The sequence below is a fragment of the Hemitrygon akajei genome, chromosome 17 (assembly GCF_048418815.1).
Source record: "Hemitrygon akajei chromosome 17, sHemAka1.3, whole genome shotgun sequence".
Lineage (NCBI taxonomy): Eukaryota > Metazoa > Chordata > Chondrichthyes > Myliobatiformes > Dasyatidae > Hemitrygon > Hemitrygon akajei.
In genome coordinates this window covers 91,524,131-91,549,174 of record NC_133140.1, presented here as the reverse complement: position 1 = coordinate 91,549,174, position 25,044 = coordinate 91,524,131, and the positions used below count along the sequence as shown (strand labels likewise).

General features: G+C 43.6%; 1 protein-coding gene across 1 annotated transcript in view; it reads left to right on the top strand.

The window, feature by feature from the left end:
* tat (tyrosine aminotransferase) overlaps window positions 1-25,044 on the top strand; it is a 149,474-nt gene that overhangs the window by 17,662 nt on the left and 106,768 nt on the right. Inside the window, exon 5 of the mRNA XM_073070550.1 lies at window positions 14,112-14,270. Within this exon, the coding sequence (XP_072926651.1) occupies window positions 14,112-14,270 (159 nt within the window). The remainder of the gene's footprint in view (window positions 1-14,111; window positions 14,271-25,044) is intronic.

The window sequence follows — 25,044 nt, the reverse complement described above, 5'->3', positions numbered from 1 at the left end:
AACATATCCTTACCTTAGAAATTACCTAGGGTTACCCAAAGTCCTCTATTTCTCTAAGCTCCACGTACCTGTCCAGGAGTCTCTTAAAAGACCCTATCGTATCCACCTCTACCACCAACGTTGGCAGCCCATACCACACACTCACCACTCTGTGCACAAAAAACTTACCCCTAACATCTTCTCTGTGCCTACTTCTAAACACCTTAAAACTGTGCCTTATCGTGCTAGCCATTTCAGCCCTAGGAAAAAGCCTCTGACTACCCACACAAGCAATGCCTCTCATCATCTTGTACACCCCTATCAGGTCACCTCTCAGCCTCTGTCATCCAAGGAGAAAAGGCTGAGTTCACTCAACCTATTCTCATAAGGCATGCTCCCCAATCCAGGCAACATCCTTGTAAATCTCCTCTGCACCCTTTCTATAATTTCCACATCATTCCTGTAGTGAGGTAACCAGAACTGAGCACAGTACTCCAAATAGGGCCTGACCAGGGTCCTTTATAGCTGTAAAATTACCTCTTGGCTCTTAAACTCAATCCCACGATTGATGAAGGCCAATGCACCATATGCCTTTTTAACCACAGAGTCAACCTGCGCAGCAGCTTTGAGTGTCCTATGGACTCGGACCACAAGATCCCTCTGATCCTCCACACTGCCAAGAGTGTTACCACTAATACTATAAACTGCCATCATATTTGACCTACCAACATGAACCACCTCACACTTATCTGGGCTTAACTCCATCTGCCTCTTCTCAGCCCAGTTTTGCATCCTATTGATGTCCTGCAGTAACTTCTGACAACCCTCCACGCTATCCACAACACCCCTAACCTTTGTGACAGCAGCAGATTTAATAACCCACCTCTCCACTTCCTCATCCAGGTTGGGTGCAGGGCTCCTTGTTCTGGTCATACACCTTGCATGCTTGCATACATTGTTGGACTTCTTTAGTGATTCCAGGCCACTAGTATCTCCTCTTAATGAACTTGAGGGTTCTGGTGACTCTCGAGTGAGCAATCATTCTAGATGTAGGTCCCAACTGAAGAACCTTAGACCTGACAGAACTTGGAACGAAAAGACGATTTGGAGGACCAATCTTGGTAATCTCCCCATGTGCCTGGGCCTTGAGTACAAGCGTGTTGATTCCCCAATGAATGGGTACTATCACCTTACTTTGAGGCAAAATGGTAGGAATCTGCTTATGTTTTTCAGGTTATAAACATAGAAACATAAAAAAACCTACAGGACAATACAGGCCCTTCAGCCCACAAATTTGTGCAGAACATGTCCTTACCTGAGAAATTACCTAGGGTTATCCATTGCCCTCTATTTTTCTGAGCTCCATATACCTGTCCAGGAGTCTCTTAAAAGACCCTATTATATCCGCCCCCACCACTGTTGCCGGCAGCCCATTCCATGTACTCACCACTCTCTCCGTAAAAAACTTACCACTGATATCTGCTCTGTACTTACTTACAAGCACCTTGAAACTGTGCCCTCTCATGCTAGCCATTTCAGCCCTGGGAAAAAGCCTCTGACTATGCACACGATCAATGCCTGTCATCATCTTATATACCTCTATCAGGTCACCTCTCATCCTCCATCGCTCCAAGGAAAAAAGGCTGAGTTCACTCAACCTATTCTCATAAGGCATGCTCCCCAATCCAGGCAACATCCTTGTACTCCAAGTAGGGCCTGACCAGGGTCCTATATAGCTGTAACATTACCCCTCGGCTCTTAAACTCAATCTCTTAGTACCATCAGCTGAGCCACCACTGAGCTGAAGTTCCTGATGAACTTTCTGTAAAAGTTGGCAAACCCCAGAAATCATTGGACTTGTTTCACACTAGATGGTTGTGGCTAATCTCTCACTGCGCGTGTCTTAGTAGGCTCCATCTTGAGATTTATATTAGAGATGATAGACGCCAAAAATAAAACTATGGTCAAGTGTAATTCTGATTTTTCAGTCTTGACATAAAGACCATGATCTAGGAGCCTCTTTAAGATATCTCTGATGTGAGCATGTGCTCCTCCATGGACTCTGAGAAAATTAGAACATCATCCAAGTAGACAAAGTTGATGAGAGCGTCCCAGAGCACGTCATTTATGAGTGCCTTGAAAACTGCTGCTGTGTTAACAAGGCCAAAGGGCATGATGATGTACACATAGTGCTCTGTCAGTATGTTGATTGCAGTCTTCCATTTGTCACCCTCCTTTATACAGACCAGACTGTACACACTCCACAAGTCTAGTTTCAAGAATACTTTTGCCTCTTGGAGTACCTTGAAGGTAGTGTTCATGAGTAGAAGGGGGTAATGATCCTTGGCCACTATGCGATTCAATCCTCTATAGTCAATGCATGGCTGCTGGCTTCCATCCTTTTTCTATATGAAGAAGAAGCCTGCACTGGCTGGTGAGGCAGAGGGTCAAAAGAATCCCATAGCAAGTCCCTCTTCTATGTACTATTCCATACCACATTTCTCCGGGCCAGAGAGCATGTACAATCAACTTTATGGAGGACGAATATCAGGCAGTAGGCCTATTGCACAGTTATAGGGTCAGGCAGTGGAAAAGTTGAGGCCTATCCGTTCCAAATCCTCGTAGATGGAGGGAATTTTGACTCACTTAGATGTTGCAACTACTCTCGAACATCCCTTCAAGGATGACTTGAAGCTCCTTAGGTACTGGGGGCAATTCAGCAGACCTTGTAGTCTCCTTCATAGGTTCACTAGAGTCACAGAAAAGTACATCACAGGAGCAATCCCTTTGGCCCATCTAGTCCTTGCCGAACCATTTAAGTTGCCTACTCTGACTGACCTGCACCAGGAACATAGCACATACCCCTACCATACATGTGTCAATCCAAACTTCCCTTAACCTCTCCTTTGTCTAAGCAAAGTCCAAATTGGAGTCCTCATCCAACTCCAGAGATCTGACCAAATCAGACTCCAAATCTTCATCTGTATCCTCAGACCATGGTAATGAGGTGCTACAAGTAGTCTTTGTCCTCCTGGGACTACATGAGTATCCTCCAGGTGCTCCGATTTCCTTCCACATTCCTAAAATGTACCACTTGGTAGGTTAATTGGTCATTGTAAATTGTCCCATGATCAGTGTGGTTCAAAGGACCAGAAGGACCTACTCCACATTGTATCTCAATGAAAAAGAAAAAAAAAGGCCCTTTCTCTCCAGATCCAGCACACTTCTGACTAGAAGGGGTCAGGACATACATGGTCCTGTTGACAGGAGCCAGCTTGTCTGTCCTTGGAGGCATGACTGGGTCTTTGGGTTATCCTGAGCAAAAGCCTCCTCCTTGTCAGCTGCTAGTCTTAAGAAAGTCTGGGGTTTAGAACACCAAACCAAACACATTCCTTCCTGCAAAGACTTGACCATTTGATGATTCTCTCTTCCCCCCAGTTCATGGAAGAGTTATACTTGGACAGCCAAGGGTGCCCAAGCATTAGGAGTACGTGAGGAGAATCTATGATAAGAAAATAAATATCTGCTACATGTTCCCCTATCCCCATTTACAAAACTGATATCTGTTGCACGACCTGCCCAGACCCAAGAGGACACAATTATGTGCTGACTCAACTCCTGCAGAGATATGTTGAGCCAACAAGCTGACTCCAAGTCCAGGAAATTACCAGCTGCTCCACAGTCCACAAAGGCATTCATCTTTCACCAGTTATTTTCCCAAGAGGTCTCTGTCTTCAGCATGACACCAGAATCTGTAGGGTTGGGAATAATGTCTGTTACCATCACAGTCCTCCCAACACTGGACAATCTTAACAGTTTCCTGATGATGGAGAGTCTTGTGCAGCTGATTAGCATTGGCTTGACAGGGTCTTGTGCAGGAGGTGGGCTGGTCATTGTCTGAGGTTGGGAAGTGGAACTATATGCAGCCCAAGATCTTAAGGCACAAACTAACGGAGATGGGAGTAGACTCTCACATGGTGGATTGGATAGTGGACTACTTGACAGATAGACCACAGTATGTGCGGTTGGGAGACTGTAGGTCTGACACGGTGGTCAGCAGCACAGGAGCGCCGCAGGGAACCGTACTCTCTCCGGTCCTGTTCACCCTGTACACATCAGACTTCCAATATAACTCGGAGTCCTGCCATGTGCAGAAGTTCGCTGATGACACGGCCATAGTGGGGTGTGTCAGGAATGGACAGGAGGAGGAGTATAGGAAACTAATACAGGACTTTGTGATATGGTGCAACTCAAACTACCTGCGTCTCAATATCACCAAGACCAAGGAGATGGTGGTGGACTTTAGGAGATCTAGGCCTCATATGGAGCCAGTGATCATTAATGGAGAATGTGTGGAGCAGGTTAAGACCTACAAGTATCTGGGAGTACAGTTAGACGAGAAGCTAGACTGGACTGCCAACACAGATGCCTTGTGCAGGAAGGCACAGAGTCGACTGTACTTCCTAAGAAGGTTGGCGTCATTCAATGTCTGTAGTGAGATGCTGAAGATGTTCTATAGGTCAGTTGTGGAGAGCGCCCTCTTCTTTGTGGTGGCGTGTTGGGGAGGAAGCATTAAGAAGAGGGACGCCTCACGTCTTAATAAGCTGGTAAGGAAGGCGGGCTCTGTCGTGGGCAAAGTACTGGAGAGTTTAACATCGGTTGCTGAGCGAAGGGCGCTGAGTAGGCTACGGTCAATTATGGAAAACTCTGAACATCCTCTACATAGCACCATCCAGAGACAGAGAAGCCGTTTCAGCGACAGGTTACTATCGATGCAATGCTCCTCAGACAGGATGAAGAGGTCAATACTCCCCAATGCCATTAGGCTTTACAATTCTACCGCCAGGACTTAAGAACTTTTTAAAAGCTATTATTAATGCTTTTTGAGATAGTGATTTAGATGCATATCATATTTTTTTACTGAGTTAAGTATTGTATGTAATTAGTTTTGCTACAACAAGTGTATGGGACATTGGAAAAAAGTTGAATTTCCCCATGGGGATGAATAAAGTATCTATCTATCTATCTATCTATTATACAATGAGACTTGACTTGGGCTAGTCTTCTTTGACCTCTTGTGATAGTCCCACTTTTGATCCACCAAGTGATTATTGAGGCAGATGGATTGATCAATCAAAGCCTCTACTGGCTCTTCTAAAGCAAGGGCACCCTTTATTTTGCCACAGAGAGTGTGGCAGTACAGAGTGGCCAAGGCCTCCCAGCGCCAGCCACACTCTTCGGCAAAAGTCTGAAACTCAATTGTGTAGTCAGCTCCTGACCGACTACCTTGATGCACCTTCATCAGATGGTCTGAGGATCTCTTAGCTCCAGTGGGATAATGGACACCCTCTTTGTGGTGTTCATTAATTTTTCCGGATGAGAGCAAATCTCCAGCCTCTACTCCTAAAACATGGCTGCCAAATAGTGGAGCAGACAAGAATCTTTAAAGGGACCACACCAGCTATCCATACTCTGGGGAATAAGACCATCTAAACTCCAGAGGCTGGCATGGTCAGGTATGTACCATAACCGTCGTTTATTTGGATTTTCAAAAGGCCTCGGACAAAGTGCCACACATGAGGCTGCTTAACAAGATAAAAGCCTATGGCATTAGAAGTTAGGTACTAGCATGGATAGAAGACTGGCTGACTGACAAGAGTGGGAATGAAGGAGTCCTTTTCTGGTTGGCTGTCAGTGACTAGTGGTGTGCCACAGGGTTCAAACAGACAGACATACTTTATTAATCCCGAGGGAAATTGGGTTTCGTTACAGTTGCACCAACCAAGAATAGAGTAGAAATATAACAAAATAAAACCAGAAATAATTAAATGATAATAAGTAAATTATGCCAAGTGGAAATAAGTCCAGGGCCAGCCTATGGACTCGGACCCTAAGATCCCTCTGATCCTCCACACTTCCAGAAGTCTTGCCATTAATGATATATTCTGCCATCATATTTGACCTACCAAAATGAACCACCTCACACTTCTCTGGATTGAACTCCACCTGCCACTTCTCAGCCCAGTTTTGCATCCTATTGACACCCCGCTGTAATCTCTTACAGCCCTCCACACAATCCACAACACCCCTAACCTTTGTATCATCAGCAAATTTACTAACCCATCCCTCTACTTCCTTCAACCAGTTCATTTATAAAAATCACGAAGAGAAGAGGTCCCAGAACAGTTCCTTGAGGCACACCACTGGTCACCAACCTCCATGCAGAATATGACCTGTCCACAGCCACTCTTTGCCTTCTGTGGGCAAGTCAATTCTGGATCCACAAAGCAAGGTCCCCTTGGATCCTATGTCTCCTTACTTTCTCAATAAGCCTTGCAAATGCCTTGCTGAAATACATATACTCTGCATCTATTGCTCCACCTTCATCAATGTGTTTAGTCAAATTCTCAAAAAGTTCAAACAAGCTAGTAAGGCACAACCTGCCTTTGACAAAGCCATGCTGACTATTCTCAATCATATTATGCCTCTCCAAATGTTCATAAATCCTGCCTGTCAGAATCTTCTCCATCAACTTACCAACCACTGAAGTAAGACTCACAGGTGTATAATTTCCTGGGCTATCTCCACTCCCTTTCTCGAATACCCTAACCCTTTCCTTGCTCATTGTAATGTACCTATGCAGAACACCACACAAATATCCCCTGAACATTTGCCACATTTCTTCTGTGCATTTCCCTGAGAACATCTGTTTCCAATTTATGCATCCAAGTTTCTACCTGATAGCGTCGTATTTCTCCTTACTCCAATTAAATGCTTTTTTAACTTGTTTGTTCCTATCCCTCTCCAATGCTATGGGAAAGGAGATAGAATTGTGATCACTATCTCCAAAATGCTCTCCCACTGAGAGTTCTGACACCTGATCAGGTTCATTTCTCAATACCAGATCAAGTACAGCCTCTTCTCTTGTAGGCTTATCGACATATTGTGTCAGGAATCCTTCCTGAACACACCTAACAAATTCCCACCCCATCTAACCCCCTTATTCTAGGGAGATGCCAATCAATATTGGGGAAATTAAAATCTTCCACCACGACAACCCTATTATTATTGTATCTTTCCACAAGCTGTCTCCCTATCTGCTCCTTGATGTCCCTGTTACTATTGGGTGGTCTATAAAAAACACCCAGCAGAGTTATTGAACCCTTTCTGTTCCTGACTTCCACTCACAGAGACTCAGTAGACAATGCTGTTGTGGATAGAGTAGAAGATTGTCATAGGATACAGTGGGACATTGATAGGATGCAGAGCTGGATTGAGAAGTGACAGATGGAGTTCAATCTGGAAAAGCATGAAGTGAATCACTTTGGAAGATTAAATTTGAAGGCAGAATACAGGGTTAATGCCAGGACTCTTAACAGTGTGGAGGAACAGAGGGATCTTGGGGTTTCCATCCATTAATCTTTCAAATACTGTGCAAATTGATAGGCTGGTTAAGAAGGCAAATAGTGTGTTGGCCTTCATTAACTGGGGGACTGAGTTCAGGAGCTGTGAGGCAATCTTGCAGCTCTATAAAATTCTGGTTAGAGCACACTGGAGTATTTTGTTCAGTTATTTTTGCCTCATTATAGGAAGGATGTGAAAGCATTAGAGAGGGTGCAGAGGGATTTACCGGGATAATGCCTTAAGACATTAGAGAGCATGTCTTATGAAGATAGGTTGAACAAGCTCTTTGGAACAAAGGAGGATGAGATGTGACTGACATAAATTTACAAGGTGATAAGAGGCGCATATAGAGCGGATAGCCAGAGACTTTTTCCTCAGGGCAGAGATAGCTAATCCAAGGGGGCATAACTTTAAGATGTTTGAAGGTACATATAGGAAGGATATCTGAGGTAGGTTTTTTTACACAGAAAGTGGTAAATGTGTGGAATGCACTGACAGGCGGTAGTATAGTCAAGATACATTTGGGACATTTAAGAGAGTCTTTTGAATTGCACACAGATGAAAGAAAAATGGTGGGCTATGAGGAGGGGAAGGTTTGATTGATTTTAGAATAGGTTAAGAGGTCTGCAGGACACTGTGGGCCGAAAGGCCTGTATTATGCTGTACTATTCTGTGTTCTATAATATCGATATTGTGTAGGCAAGAGGGATTAGTTCAGCTGGGCATTTGATTACTACTTTAATTATTTCAGCACAACTTTGTTGGTCTATGTGTATTCTGTGTTACAATATGCTGAGAAAGGAAGGATTTGGTCAATCTGCAAGGAAAAGAGGGATTAGATTAATTAGGAGTCATTGGGTTAATTAGTTAGGAATAACAGTATGGTCTGAAGGGCCTGTTCTGTGCTGCACTGTTCTATATTCTATGTAACTTTACAAAATACTGATTAGGCTGTATTCAGTTTTGGTCTCACACTGTGGGAATGATGTGATTGCCTTGAAGAATGTCAGAGGTGATTCACCAGGATGCAGTCAGGATTGGAGTGCTTTAGTTATGGGTAGAGATTGGATAGCTGTTTTTTTCCCTTTGAGTGAAGGGGGCTGTGAGAAGTGTATAAGTTCAGTCAAAGATAGAGCAGGTCAAGTTTTTTCTTCCCTCGGTAGAGGTACATATAAAACAGCAGAGGGCAGAGTATTAATGTGAGAAGAAGGTTTCAAGTCAGAAAGCAAGGATGATATCTGGGGTGCAATGCCAAAGGAACTGGTGGAACCAGGGTTAGTTGCTGTGTTTAAGAGGTATTGCAAATAGGCAATTAAAAAGTCATAGAAGGATACAATCCTAATGCAGGCACATGGGAGTAGCATAGATAGAACAAAACAGAAAATGCTGGAAGAACTTAGCAGGCCAAGCAGCATCTATGGAGCTCCAGCATTTTGTGTGTGTTGCTTGGATTTCCAGCATCTGCAAATTTTCTTTTGTTTGTAGATAGACCAAAAGCGGCCAGTGAGTGAGTGGGCCAGTGAAGGAGTGGAGATTTGAGGCTTTGACGGGAAGAGGCGGAGGACGAGTTTGTTCCCAGTTAGTCTTTGCAATGCCTCCTGAGACGGTGATGTGCCTCTCCTGTGAGATGTGGCAGTCTTGGGGCAACTCCCCTCTCCCGCAGAGTCACATCTGCCAGAAGTGCTTGCGGCTGGGCGATCTGGAAGACCGTGTGAGGAATCTCGAGCAGCAGCTGGATGACCTTTGACTCATAAGGGAGAATGAGGCAGTCATAGATGAGAGCTACAGGGAGGTAGTCACACCTAGGCTGCAGGAAGCAGGTCGTTGGGTGACAGTCCGAGGGGGGAAAGCGAAGGAGAGTAGATAGGTAGTGCAGAGCACCCCTGTAGCCATTCCCCTGAATAATAAGTTTACCGTCCTGGATGCTGTTGGTGAGGACGACCGACCAGGTGTGAGCCACGGTGGCAGGGCCTCTGGCACTGAGTCTGACCCTGTGGTGCAGAAGGATGGGATAGAGAAGAGGAGAGCTGTCGTCATTGGAGACTCTATAGTCAGGGGAGCAGACAGGAGATTTTGTGGACGTGAGAAGGAAACCCGCATGGTTTGTTGCCTCCCGGGTGCCAGGATCCGGGATGACTCTGACCGGGTTCATGACATCCTGGTACCAGAGGGAAAGCAACCAGAAGTCGTGATACATGTTGGGACCAACGACATAGGCAGGAAGAGGGATGAGGTCCTGAAGTGTGAGTTTCGGGAACTAAGCAGAAGGCTGAAGAACAGGACCTCAAGGGTGGCGTTCTCAGGATTGCTGCCAGTACTACGTGATAGTGATGGTAAGAATTGGAGGAGATGGCAGTTGAATGCGTGGCTGAGGAGTTGGTGCAGGGGGCAGGGTTTTAGATTTTTGGACCATTGGGATCTCTTCTGGGGAAGGTGGGACCTGTACAGATTGGATGGGTTGTACCTGAACTCGAGGGGGATCAATATCCTTGCTGGTAGGTTTGCTAGCATGGTTCGGGAGGGTTTAAACTAATTTGCAAGGGGGACGGGACCCGGAGCGATAGAGCAGTGAAAGAAGTGCATGGAGTAAAGCCAGATCTAACATATAGAGAGGCTTTGAGGAAAGAGCAGCAGTATAAAGGTAGTAAGGTAGAAGGGCTAAAGTGTGTGTACTTCAATGCAAGAAGCATCAGGAGCAAAGGTGATGAACTGAGAGCTTGGATACATACATGGAATTATGATGTAGTGGCCATTACGGAGACTTGGCTGGCACCAGGGCAGGAATGGATTCTCAATATTCCTGGATTTCAGTGCTTTAAAAGGGATAGAGAGGGGGAAAAAAGGGGAGGAGGGGTGGCATTACTGGTCAGGGATACTACTACAGCTGCAGAAAGGGTGGGTAATGTAGCAGGATCCTCTTTTGAGTCAGTATAGGTGGAAGTCAGGAACAGGAAGGGAGCAGTTACTCTACTGGGGGTATTCTATAGGCACCCTGGTAGCAGCAGAGATACCGAGGAGCAGATTGGGAGGCAGATTTTGGAAAGGTGCAAAAATAACAGGGTTGTTATCATGGGTGATTTTAACTTCCCTTCACTTGATTAGTTCCAAGGGTTTAGATTGGGCAGAATTTTTTAAGTGTGTCCAGGATGGATTCCTGTCACAGTATGTTGACAGGCCAACTAGGGGGAATGCCATACTAGATCTAGTATTAGGTAATGAACCGGGTCAGGTCACAGATCTGTCAGTGGGTGAGCATCTGGGGGACAGTGATCACTGCTCCCTGACCTTTAGCATTATCATGGAAAAGGATAGAATCAGAGAGGACAGGAAAATTTTTAATTGGGGAAGGGCAAATTATGAAGCTATAAGGCTAGAACTTGCGGGTGTGAATTGGGATGATGTTTTTGCAGGGAAATCTACTATGGACATGTGGTTGATGTTTAGGGATATCTTGCAGGATATTAGGGATAAATTTGTCCCGGTGAGGAAGATAAAGAATGGCAGGGTGAAGGAACCATGGGTGACAAGTGAAGTGGAAAATCTAGTCAGGTGGAAGAAGGCAGCATACATGAGGTTTAGGAAGCAAGGATCAGATGGATCTATTGAGGAATATAGGGTAGCAAGAAAGGAGCTTAAGAAGGGGCTGAGAAGAGCAAGAAGGGGTCATGAGAAGGCCTTGGCGAGTAGGGTAAAGGAAAACCCCAAGGCATTCTTCAATTATGTGAAGAACAAAAGGATGACAGGAGTGAAGGTAGGACTGATTAGAGATAAAAGTGGGAAGATGTGCCTGGAGGCTGTGGAGGTGAGCGAGGTCCTCAATGAATACTTCTCTTCGGTATTCACCACTGAGAGGGAACTTGATGACGGTGAGGACAATATGAGTGAGGTTGATGTTCTGGAACATGTTGATATTAAGGGAGAGGAGGTGTTGGAGTTGTTAAAATACATTAGGACTGATAAGTCCCCGGGGCCTGACGGAATATTCCCCAGGCTGCGCCACGAGGTGAGGGAAGAGATTGCTGAGCCTCTGGCTAGGATCTTTATGTCCTCGTTGTCCACAGGAATGGTTCTAGAGGATTGGAGGGAGGCAAATGTTGTCCCCTTGTTCAAAAAAGGTAGTAGGGATAGTCCGGGTAATTATAGACCAGTGAGCCTTATGTCTGTGGTGGGAAAGCTGTTGGAAAAGATTCTTAGAGATAGGATCTATGGGCATTTAGAGAATCATGGTCTGATCAGGGACAGTCAGCATGGCTTTGTGAAGGGCAGATCATGCCTAACAAGCCTGATAGAGTTCTTTGAGGAGGTGACCAGGCATATAGATGAGGGTAGTGCAGTGGATGTGATCTACATGGATTTTAGTAAGGCATTTGACAAGGTTCCACATGGTAGGCTTATTCAGAAAGTCAGAAGGCATGGGATCCAGGGAAGTTTGGCCAGGTGGATTCAGAATTAGCTTGCCTGCAGAAGGCAGAGGGTTGTGGTGGAGGGAGTACATTCAGATTGGAGGGTTGTGACTAGTGGTGTCCCACAAGGATCTGTTCTGGGACCTCTACTTTTTGTGATTTTTATTAACAACCCAGATGTGGGGGTAGAAGAGTGGGTTGGCAAGTTTGCAGATGACACAAAGATTGGTGGTGTTGTAGATAGTGTAGAGGATTGTCAAAGATTGCAGAGAGACATTGATAGGATGCAGAAGTGGGCTGAGAAGTGACAGATGGAGTTCAACCCGGAGAAGTGTGAGGTGGTACACTTTGGAAGGACAAACTCCAAAGCAGAGTACAAAGTAAATGGCAGGGTACTTGGTAGTGTGGAGGAGCAGAGGGATCTGGGGGTACATGTCCATGGATCCCTGAAAGTTGCCTCACAGGTAGATAGGGTAGTTAAGAAAGCTTATGGGGTGTTAGCTTTCATAAGTCGAGGGATAGAGTTTAAGAGACGCGATGTAATGATGCAGCTCTATAAAACTCTAGTTAGGCCACACTTGGAGTACTGTGTCCAGTTCTGGTCGCCTCACTATAGGAAGGATGTGGAAGCATTGGAAAGGGTACAGAGGAGATTTACCAGGATGCTGCCTGGTTTACAGAGTATGGATTATGATCAGAGATTAAGGGAGCTAGGGCTTTACTCTTTGGAGAGAAGGAGGATGAGAGAAGACATGATAGAGGTGTACAAGATATTAAGAGGAATAGACAGAGTGGACAGCCAGCGCCTCTTCCCCAGGGCACCACTGCTCAGTACAAGAGGACATGGCTTTAAGTTAAGGGGAGGGAAGTTCAAGGGGGATATTAGAGGAAGGTTTTTCACTCAGAGAGTGGTTGGTGTGTGGAATGCACTGCCTGAGTCAGTGGTGAAGGCAGACATACTAGTGAAGTTTAAGAGACTACTAGACAAGTATATGGAGGAATTTAAGGTGGGGGTTTATATGGGAGGCAGGGTTTGAGGGTTGGCACAACATTGTGGGCCGAAGGGCCTGTAATGTGCTGTACTATTCTATGTTCTATGTTCTATAAAACTTTGGCAGAGATGCAGTGGGCTCAACAACCCATTTCTGTTCTGTACATTTATATCTTCAAAGGAAGACGATGTGGCTACTTGGCCTTCAGTTGTCAAGGTATTGAATATCAAAACAGAGACATTTTGGTTCAACTTTTTAAAACATTGGTCAGAGCACAGCTGGAGAGCTGGTCAGCACACCATAGTAAGGATGTGATGTGATAGTGATGAAGAAGGTGTAGACAAGATTCACTAGGATTTTAGTTCAAAGGAGAGACTGAAGAAGCTAGCCCTGTTTTCCATAGAGTGAAGGAGGTTCATAGGGGATTGACTGAGTAGAATTGATAGAAGTAGAATACAGGAAACTATTCCCCACATCACAGGTAGATTAAACTAGAGGATATAGATTCAGGATACAGGAATCTGAGGGGGACTTCCCCCACTCTCAGAGTGGTGCGTATCTGGAGAACGCTACTTGAGAGATCAGTGGAATGAGAGTTGCTAACAACATTTCAGAAGTGTCTATGCAAGTATTTGAATTGTCTAGGCATAGATGACTACAGTCCAAGTGCTGGGATGAGTACAGATGTGTATCTACTGGGTGGTGTGGATGTGTGGATTATTCTATGCTGTATAATTTTATGAATCTATAAGATGAGAGCTTCTAGCTATTGCTACACTTTCTCTTACCCAGAATTCCCTCTGCACTAGCCAGCTACAGAGTGGTACAGTACTGAACAGGACCTTCATCCCATCACGTCTATAGCAACCTTAAGCCTAATCCTAATGTACTTACCTATACTAGTGCTATTTACCTGTATTTGCTCTGTAACCTTCTAATGCCATGACATTCAAGTGTTGAAATGTGTGTTAAATATATGTTATTGTGAATTAGGAACTAGAAAGGAGGTGGCAAGGACATGAGGCAATAAATTATCTTCATTGTATTTTAAATATCAATTTTTTTTAGGAAATGGAAATATCAGGGAAGTGAGGAAAAATACTAGAGAAAGAGAAAACAAGATTCTGCAAAGAGTGAAATGGCGGGGATTGGAGTGCCATAGAGGATGTAGGGCAAGGGTGTTTGATAGGATGGACAGTGGTAGAAAGGGGAGGTAGCTCACACTGAAGTAAATGTTCATGTGATTGAAATGGTCTATATATCTCTGACACCTACTCATATGTAGTTAACATGCAGTAATTGAGCTTGACTGATATCATATTTTATTCTTTAGGATGTGATTTTGACCAGTGGTTGCAGCCAGGCCATTGAACTGGCCATCAGTGTTTTGGCAAACCCAGCACAGAACATTCTGATTCCCAGGCCTGGATTCTCTCTCTATAAAACACTCGCTCTGTCTCTGGGCATTGAAGTTAAACTCTACAATTTACTGGTACGTAGTTCAGAACTGAACAGATTGTGAGTTATGGGTCAGGTTGGCTAGGTTCTGCACACCAAAACCTGTTATGGCTCTCCAGCTTCTAGAATGGTACCAGAAAGTCAACTGTATTGCTCTATGGACTTTAAACTATTGAATAGAGAGATTATAGAGTCACATAACACAGAAATGGGCCTTTCACATCATATCATACATAAGGAACAGGCTATTCAGCCCAACTTATTCACACTGATCATTTCCACATTAGTTCCATCTTCAGCATTTGACCTGGAGTTTTCATTGCCTTGGTAATTCAAGTGTTCAGCTAGACAACTTTTGCTACCATTCTCTACAGCAGTGCATTCCAAGTACTCTCTACTCTCTTGGTGAAAAAGGTCCTCCTCAAATCCCCACCAAACATCTTACCTATAACCCTATATCTAGAAGGCAGCCAACCAGAAAAGGCCCCCTTTATTTCCACTTACTGCCTCCTGCCTGTCAGCCATTCCTCTATCCATGCTAGTATCTTTCTTGTAATGCCAGAGGATTTTATTTTGTTAAGCAGCCTCATGTATGGCACCTTAACAAATGCCTTTTGAAAATCCAAGTAAATGACATTACTATCTTTCCTTTGTCCACCCTGCTGGTTATTTCCTCGAAAAGCTCTAACAGATTTGTCAGGCAAGATTCCCCTTTACAGAAACCATCCTGAATTTGACTTATTTTTATAATTAGTCTCCAAGTAGCCCGAAACCTCATCCTTAATAATAGACTCCAACGCTTTCTCAACCACTGAGGTTAGGCTAACTGGGCTATAATTTCCTTTATTTTACCTTCCTCCCTTCTTCAAGTGCAGAGTGACATTTGCAATTTTCCAGTCCTCTGGGACCATGCCAGAATCAAGTGATTCTTGAAAGATCATGACTAATGCATCTGTTATCTCTCTAGCAACCTCTCTTAGCACTCTGGGATGTAGTCATCTGGTCCAGGTGATTTATCTACCTTAAGACTTTGAATTTGCATAGCACTCTTTCCTTTGTAATAGCAATGGCACTACTCCTACTAGCTGACACTCATAGACCTCTGGCACACTACTGGTGTCTTCCACAGTGAAGACTGATGCAAAGTACCCATTAAATTCATCTGCCATTTCTTTGTCCCCCCATTACCACCTCACCAGCATCATTTTCCAGTAGTCCAATATCAACTCTCAACTCCCTTTTACTCTTGATATAACTGAAAGAAACTTTTAGAATCCTGCTTTACATTATTGGTTAGTTTGCCCTCATATTTCATCTTTTCCCTTCTTATAGCTTTTTTAGTTGCCTTTTGTTGGATTTTAAAAACTTCCCAATCGTTCAACTTCCCACTCAATTTTGCTACCTTATGTGCCCTTTCCTTGGCTTTTATGCAGTCCTTAACTTCCTTTGTCAGCCAAAGTTGCCTACTCCTGCCATTTGAGAACTTCTTCTGTGGGACATATCTATCCTGCGCCTTGTGAACTATTCCCAGAAACTTCAGCCACCTCTGCTCTGCCATTATCCTTGCCGGTATCCTCCTCCAATCCATCTAGGTAAAGCTCCTCTCTCATGCCACTGTAATTCATTTTATTCCATTGTGATACTGATACATGTGACATGCTTTGTCTTCTCATATTGCAGTATGAATTCAGTCTTCCAAATCAGCCTACCATGTGTGAGCTTGTAAAAGGCCTTATTAAAACCCATATAGACAACATTTACTGTCCTACCTTCCTCTATTCCTCATAGTTACCTCTTCAAAAAGCTCCAGAAGATTCGTCAGACATGACCTCCAACACATAAAACCATGCTAACTATTCCTGATCGAGCTTTATCTATCAAAGTGATGGTAGAACTTGTCCCACAGTATTCCCTCCAGTGGCTTCCTACAAATGATGTCAGCCTCACCAGCCTGTGGTCCCCTGGCCTGTCCTTACTATCCTTCTTAAACAGCTTCTGGCTATTTGCTTTCCCCCTCAAGGATTTTCCATAGTGACTCAGAGACATAATTGACCTTGGCACCAGGAGCAATACCCCATTCTGACATCTCTTCTGCGGCCACAGGATCTCCTGTCTGTTCACTTACCTTTTATCACCATCGGCTTGCCTGACAGTACCAATATTGCTCTACCTGATTTGGACCTTCTTTGTTGAGGCTCAGAGCCAACCACAGTGCCATTGACCTAGCTGCTGTATTGTGCCCTGATAGGTCATCCTCCCCAGCAATATCCAAAGGGATAGACTTGTTGCTGAGGGGAACGGCCACAGGGGAGTCCTGCACTGTCTGCCTACTGGACTAGCCAACACAGAAGCCTTGTGCAGGAAGGCACAGAGTCGACTGTACTTCCTTAGAAGGTTGGCGTCATTCAATGTCTGTAGTGAGATGCTGAAGATGTTCTATAGGTCAGTTGTGGAGAGCGCCCTCTTCTTTGTGGTGGCGTGTTGGGGAGGAAGCATTAAGAAGAGGGACGCCTCACGTCTTAATAAGCTGGTAAGGAAGGCGGGCTCTGTCGTGGGCAAAGTACTGGAGAGTTTAACATCGGTTGCTGAGCGAAGGGCGCTGAGTAGGCTACGGTCAATTATGGAAAACTCTGAACATCCTCTACATAGCACCATCCAGAGACAGAGAAGCAGTTTCAGCGACAGGTTACTATCGATGCAATGCTCCTCAGACAGGATGAAGAGGTCAATACTCCCCAATGCCATTAGGCTTTACAATTCAACTGCCAGGACTTAAGAACTTTTTAAAAGCTATTATTAATGCTTTTTGAGATAGTGATTTAGATGCATATCATATTTTTTACTGAGTTAAGTATTGTATGTAATTAGTTTTGCTACAACAAGTGTATGGGACATTGGAAAAAAAAGTTGAATTTCCCCATGGGGATGAATAAAGTATCTATCTATCTACTTGCCTTATCCCTCCTGGTGGTCACCTATCAATCTGAAGTCTGTACCTTGGGTGTGACCATCAGTTATATGTTTAAGGTGAGGGGGAAAGCATGAATGATATGTGCAAAGCAAGGCAAGTATTTTTACATAGAGTGGTGAGGGCCTGGAATTCACTGCCTGGGTTGCATTCAGGTAGAGGCAGATGGTATAGGAACATTTAAAAGACTCTTAGACAGGCACATGGATGCACAGAGAAAGGAAGGATATGGTCAATGTGCAGGGAAGAGGATTAGATTAATTAAATTGAATTGACTTTAATTTAATTAATCTAATCCTTTTCCCTGCACTTTGACCATATCCCTCCCTTCTCTACTGGGTTAGGGTTAGGGGCTAATTAGTTACAACATCATAGGCCATTCAATGTTCTGTTCCCTCTTGTACATGAAATTTCCATCCTTGGAAAAATACTCTATTTACCTCTCAAAGCCTCTCATAATTTTATATATTTTTATAATGTTAGCATGGTTAGTAAGTTCACAAATGACACCAAAATTGGGGATGTAGTGGACAGTGAAAAATGTTACATAAAATGATCTAAGATCTGGATCAATCTCCAGACTAAACTTGAATCAATGAAGGTTGCTTGACAGTTGTGCCACGGCTTGAATGCTATCACCTTTTATAAAGTATTATCATGAGATATAAGCAACCACATGGCTAAAATTCCAGATGAGCTCAATGCTCACTTGTTCTATGCTCACTTTGACCGTAAAAACATGGGGAAACTATCATGAACTCCTGCAGCATCTGATGATCCTGTGATTTCAGTCTCTGAGGCTGATGTGCAAGCAGCCTTCAGGAGGGTGTACCCATGAAAAGCATCCAGTCCATACAGGGTACCTGACCAAAGACTCTAGACCTGTGCTGATCAACTGGCTGGAGCATTCACTGAGATCTTTAACCTCTCATTTCAGCAGTATTTACTTATACAGGTGCCTAAGAAAAACATGGGAAGCTGCCTCAATCCAGTAGTGCTTACATCCACAGTAAGCACTACTGTGTTTTGAGACGTTGATGATGAAACATGACAAATCCTTTGAAGGCCGAATCAAAGATGGGGACAAATCAACATATAGGAGGAAGATTGAAAATCTGGTTGAGTGGTACCACAACAACAACCTGTTACTCAATGTCAGCAAGATTAACAAGCTGATTATGGACTTCAGGAGGAGGAAGGCAGAAGTTCACGAGTCAGTCCTCTCAGAGGATCAGAAGTGGAGAGGGTCAGCAATTTAAAGTTCCTCAGTGCTATCATTTTGCAGAACATAGAAACATAGAAAACCTACAGCACAATACGGGCCCTTTGGCCCACAAAGTTGTGCCGAACGTGTCCCTACCTTAGAAATTACTATGGCCTAATTAGGGAGAGCCAGCATGGCTTTGTGTATGGTACATTGCACCTTATCAATTTGAGTTTTTTGACAAGGTGGTGAGAGAGATTGATGAGGGTGAGGCAGTGGATGTTGTCTACATGGATTTTAGTAAGGCATTTGACGAAGTCCCTCATGAGAGGATAATCCAGAAGATGAAGATGCTTGGGATATGCAGAGAATTAACTGTTTGGATTCAGAATTGGCTTGCACATAGGAGACAGAAGGTAGTGGTTGAAGGGACTTATTTGAATTCTGTAATTAGTGGAGTTCCACAGGGGTCTGTGCTGCTACCTCGTGATGTATATAAATGATCTGGATGAAAATGTAGATGGGTTGATTAGTAAATTTGTGGATGATACCTAGATTGGCGAAGTTGTAGATAGCGTAGAAGGCTGGCAGAGATCACAGTGTGATATAACCAGTTGCAAATACGGACTGAGAAATGGCAGATGGGGTTTAACCCAGATAAATGTGAGGTGTTGCACCTTGGCAAGGCCCCTAATAGTGTTGCTGAGCGGTAAGATCTTGAGATCCAAGTTCATAGCTCCTTTAAATGGCTACATACATCGATAAAGTGGTTAAAAGGGCTTAAAGAATATTGCTTTTATTAGTCGAGGCTGAGTTCAAAAATTAGGAGGTTATGTTGCAACTTGATAAAACTCTGGTTAGGCCACTCTGGAGTATTGTATACATATATGGTCACTTCACTATAGGAAGGATACTGAGGTTTTACAAGGATGTAGCATAGATTCACCAGGATGCTGCCTGGTTTAGAGATTGGGTTATTTTAGACCGTAACACCATAAGACATAGGAGCAGATTTAGGCCATCTGGCCCATCGAGTCTACTCTGCCATTCAATCATGGCTGATCCTTTTTTCTTCTCCTCCTCAACCCCAGTTCCCAGCCTTCTTTCCGTAAACTTTGATGCCATGTCCAATCAAGAACCTATCAATCTCTGCCTTAAATACACCCAACAACCTGGCCTTCACAGCTGTATATGGCAATAAATTCTACAAATTCACCACCCTTTGGCTAAAGAAATTTCTCTGCATCTCTGTTTTGAAAAGGTGCCCCTCTACCCTGTGCCCTCTTGTCCTAGGCTCTCCCACCATGGGAAACATCCTTTCCACATCTACTCTGTCTAGGCCTTTCAATTTTCAAAAGGTTTCAATGAGGTTCCCTCCTCATCCTTCTGAATTCCAGCGAGTACAGACTCATAGCCATGAAACGTTCCTCATATGATAACCCTTTCATTCTGGAATCATCCTTGTGAACCTCCTCTGGACCCTATTCAATTTTTAGAACATCTTTTCTAAGATGAGGGGCCTAAAACTGTTCACAATACTCAAGGTGAGGCCTCACCAGTGCCTTATAAAGCCTCAGCATCACATCCTTGTTCTTGTATTCTAGACCTCTTGAAAAGAATGCTAACATGGCATTTGCCTTCCTCACCACTGACTGAACCTGCAAGTTAACCTTTAGGGTGTCTGCACAAGGACTCCAAGTTTTCTCTAGAGCTTTGGAGGCTGAGGGGAGATCTGATAGACGTTTACAAGATTATGAGGCATAGATAGAGCAGACAGAGTGTATCTGTTTTCCAGGGTTGAAATGTCTAATACAAGAGGGCAATGCATTGAAGGTGAGAGGGGGTAGGCTCAAGGCAGATGTGAGGGATTTTTTTTTTAGTCAGAGACTCATGGATGCCTGGAACGCACTGGTATGGTAGTAGAGGCAAATACATTAGAGACATTTGGATAGGCACATGGATGTAAGCAAGATAGGGGGATTATGGACCTAGTGTAGTGTTTGGGTGTTTTTTATTTGCTTTTCAGCTGGTTCAGCACAACATTGTGGGCTGAATGGCCTGTTCCTGTGCTGTACTCTCTCTGTTCTATGAGAAGAACATAGAATTGTCATGGGCCCAGCACCTAAGTGCAATTATGAAGAAACATGGCAGCATCTCTACTTTCTTAGGAGTTTGCGAAGGCCTTTTCTTCTTGGAGCGACGGAGGGTGAGAAGTGACCTGATAGAGGTGTACAAGATGATGAGAGGCATTGATCATATGGATAGTCAGACTTTTTTCCCAGGGTTGAAATCGCTAACACGAGAGGGCACAATTTTAAGGTGCTTGGAAGTAGGTACAGAAAGGATGTCAGGTAAACTTTTTTACGCAGAGAGTGGTAAGTGAGTGGAATGGCCTGCCAGTGAATGTGGTGGAGGCAGATAAAATAGGATCTTTTAAGAGGCTCCTGGATAGGTACATGGGGCTTAGAAAAATAGAGGGCAATGGGAAACTAGGTAATTTCTAAAGTAAGTACATGTTCAACACAGCATTGTGGGCCAAAAGGCCTGTACTGTGCTATATGATTTCTATGTTTCTATGTTTGACATGGCATTTAAAATTTTGAACAATTTCTATAGATGTGTGGTGGAGAGTATGGAAACACCAGTGCCCTTGAATGATAAATCTTACAAAAAGTGGTGGATATGGTGCAGTCCATCATGGGTAAAGCCCTCCCAACCTTTGAGTATATCAACACAAAGCATTGTTGCAGGACATCAGCATTCTTCATCAGGGACCCGCACCACCCAGGTCATGCCCTCTTCTTACTGCTGATATCAGGAAGAAGGTACAGGTGCCTCAGGATTCACACCAGTGGGATCAGGAACTGCTATTACTCCTCAACATCAGGCTCTGGAACCAAAGGGGAAAACTTCACTCCACTTCATTTGCACCATCATTGAAATGTTCCCACAACCTTTGGACTCACTTTCAATGACTCATCATCTTGTGTTCTTGATATTTATTGTTCATTTATTTGTTATTATATCTTTTGTTTTGTAAATGCATGGTTTCTAGCCTTTTGCACGCTAGTTGAACACTCAAGTTGGTGCGGTCTTTCATTGATGTTGTTATGGTTATTCTATTATGGATTTATTGTGTATGACCACAAGAAAATGAATTTTCAGGTTGTAGATGGTGATATATATGTACATTGAAAAATAGAAACCTATAGCACAATACAGGCCCTTCAGCCCATAATGCTGTGCTGAACATGTACTTACTTTAGAAATTACCTAGGGTTACCCATAGCCCTCTATTTTTCTAAGCTCTGTGTACCTATCCAAGAGTCTCTTAAAAGACCCTATTGTATCTGCCTCTACCACCATCACCGGTAGCCTATTCCACACACTCACCACTCTCTGCGTAAAACAAACTTACCCCTGACATCTCCTCTGTACCTACTTCCAAGCACCTTAAAACTGCGCCTTCTCGTGTTAGCAATTTCAGCCCTGGGAAAAAGCCTCTGACTATCCACACAATCAATATCTCTCATCATCTTAAACACCTCTATCAGGTCACCTCTCATCCTCTGATCTACTGCTCTAGCTTCATCAATGTGTTTAGTCACATCCTCAAAAAATTCAATCAGGCTCGTACAGTACAACCTGCCTTTGACAAAGCCATGCTGACTATTCCTAATCATATTATGTCTCTCCAAATGTTCATAAATCTTGCCCCTCAGGATCTTTTCCATCAACTTACCAACCACTGAAGTAAGACACACAGGTCTATAATTTCCTGTGCTTTCTTGAATAAGTGAATAACATCTGCAATTCTCCAATCCTTCTGAACCTCTCCTGACCTCGTTGATGATGCTAAGATCATTGCCAGAGGCTCAGCAATCTCCTCCCTCACCTCCCACAGTAGCCTGGGGTATATCTTGTCTGGTTCCGGTGATTCATCAAACTTGATGCTTTCCAAATGCTCCAGCACATCCCCTTTCTTAATGTCTATATGCTCAAGCTTTTCAGTCTGCTGTAAGACATCCCTATAATCGCCTAGGTCTTTTATGTTGTGAATACTGAAGCAAAGTATTCATTAAGTACCTCTGCTACCTTCTCCAGTTCTATACACACTTTTCCAGTACCACTACCATTCATATACCTATCCAAACACTTCCTAAATGTTAAAATCAAGCACGCATGCACCACTTGCACTGGCAGTTCATTCCACGCTCTCATGACCCTCTGAGTGAAGAAGTTTCCCCTCATATTCCCCTTAAACTTTTCACCTTTCATCCTTATCCCAAGACCTCTAGTCATAGTCCCACCCAACCTCAGTGGAAAAAGCTTGCTTTCATTTACACTACTATACCACTCATACTTTTGTATATAAAATCAATTCTATCAATTCTCCCTTCAATCTTCTACATTGCAAGGAACGTAGACTCTTTCTTTGTAACTCAGGTCCTTTAGTCCCAGAATCATCCTTGTAAATTTTCTCTGTGCTCTTTCAACCATATTTACATATTTTCTGCACCAAAACTGCACATAAATGTCCAAATTACACCTCACCAACTTCTTATACAACTTCAATGTAACATTTCATCCCTTGTACTCAATACTTAGATTTATGAAAGCCAATGTGCCAAAAGCTTTTTTTACAACTTTATCTACCTGTGACACCATTTTCAATTAACTCTGGACCTGTATTACCAGATCTCTTTGTTCAAGAGTGCTCCTCAGTGCTCTACCATTCACTGTGTAAGACCTATCCTGGTTGGTCCTACGAAAGTGCAATGCATCACACTTGTCTGCATTAAGTTCCATCTGCCATCTTTTAGCCCAATTGGTCAAGATCCTGCTTCAAGCTCTGATAGTCTTCCTCACAGTCCACTACAACCCCGATCATAGGGTCATCTGCAAATTTGCTGATCCAGTGAACCATATTATCATCCAGATCATTGATATAGATGACCAACAACAATAGACCCGGCATCAATCCCTTTTGCACCACTAGTCATTGGCTTCCAATCAGAGAGGCAACCATCTATTACCACTCTCTGGCTTCTCTGAAACACCAATGCCTATTCCAATTTGCTAACTCTTGAATGCCAAGTGACTAAACTTTCTTGAATTGATTTTATTACTTACATCCTTCATATAAATCTTTACATTAAATCTCTGTCTAAATGTGCAATGTGCATTGTGCAATTATAGTAATTTATGATCAATATTATGTACAACAGGATAGTCAATATAACATAGAAATACAGTTGCATCAGCATGAATTAAGTAGTCTGATGGCCTGGTGGAAGAAGCTGACCCGGAGCCTGTTGTCCTGGCTTTTATGCTGCGGTACCATTTTCCAGATGGTAGCAGCTGGAACAGTTTGTGATTGGGGTGACTCAGGTCTCCAATGATCCTTCGGGCCCTTTTTACACACCTGTCTTTGTAAATGTCCTGAATAGTGGGAAGTTATGCACCTGTCTTTAACCAACTTCCCATTCAGGACCTTGTCAAATAAGGCAAAGATATAGAAGCAGAATTAGGCCATTCAGCCCATCAAGTCGGCTCTGCCATTCCATCATGGCTGATCCTGGATCCCACTCAACCCCGTACACCTGCCTTCTTGCCATAACCTTTGATGCCCTGACCAATCAGGAAACTATCAATTTTCACTTTAAATATGCCCATGGTCTTGGCCTCAACAGCTGTCTTTGGCAGAGCATTCACTACTCTCTGGCTAAAAAAATTCCTCCTTAACTCTGTTCTAAAGATCACCCCATAATTTTGAGGCTGTGCCCTCTAGTTCTGGATACCTGCACCATAAGAGATATGCTCTCCACATCCACCTTATATAGTCCTTTCAACATTTGGTAGGTTTCCATAAGATTCTCCCCCCCCCCCCCCCCACCACATTCTTCTAAATTCAGTGAGTACAGGCTGAAAGCTGCCCAAACTCCTCATATGTTAACTCCTTCATTCCCAGAATCCTCCTTGTGAGCCTCTTCTGGACTCTCTCCAATGACAATGCATCCTTGCTGAGATATGGGGCCCAAAACTGTTGCACACATGGATTACCATTCTGATCTTCCAAAGGACCAATTTTGTCCATTGCAATCCTTTTTTTCTTAACAAATCTGTTAAATCCCTTCAGATTCTCCTTTACCTTGTCTGCTGGGGCAAATTCCTGCCTTCTTTTAGTCTTTCTAATTACTTTGTCTTTTCTTGCATTTCCTGTACTCCACAAGCACCTCATTTGTTCCTACCTGCCTATACCTGCTATGCATATCCTGTTTTTCCTTAACCAGGGTCGCAATATCTTTTGGTCTCAGCCCAAAACATCATTTGTACTCTTTTCCATTGATGCTGCCTGGCCTGCAGAGTTCCTCCAGCATTCCATGTGTGTTGCAAGTTTGTTCAACCTCTTTGTAGTTAATTCTCTCTGATACTCTTCTGCACCCTCTCCAAAGCCCCTACATCCTTCCTATGGTGTGGTGACCAGAGCCTAACATTATACTCCAAATGTGGCCTAACCCAGGTTTGATACAGCAGTAACATGACTTGCTGACATTTATACTCAATGCTGTGATCTGTGAAGGTAGCATGCTGTATGCTTTCTTTGCCATTCTTCATACATATTGGCACTATGTT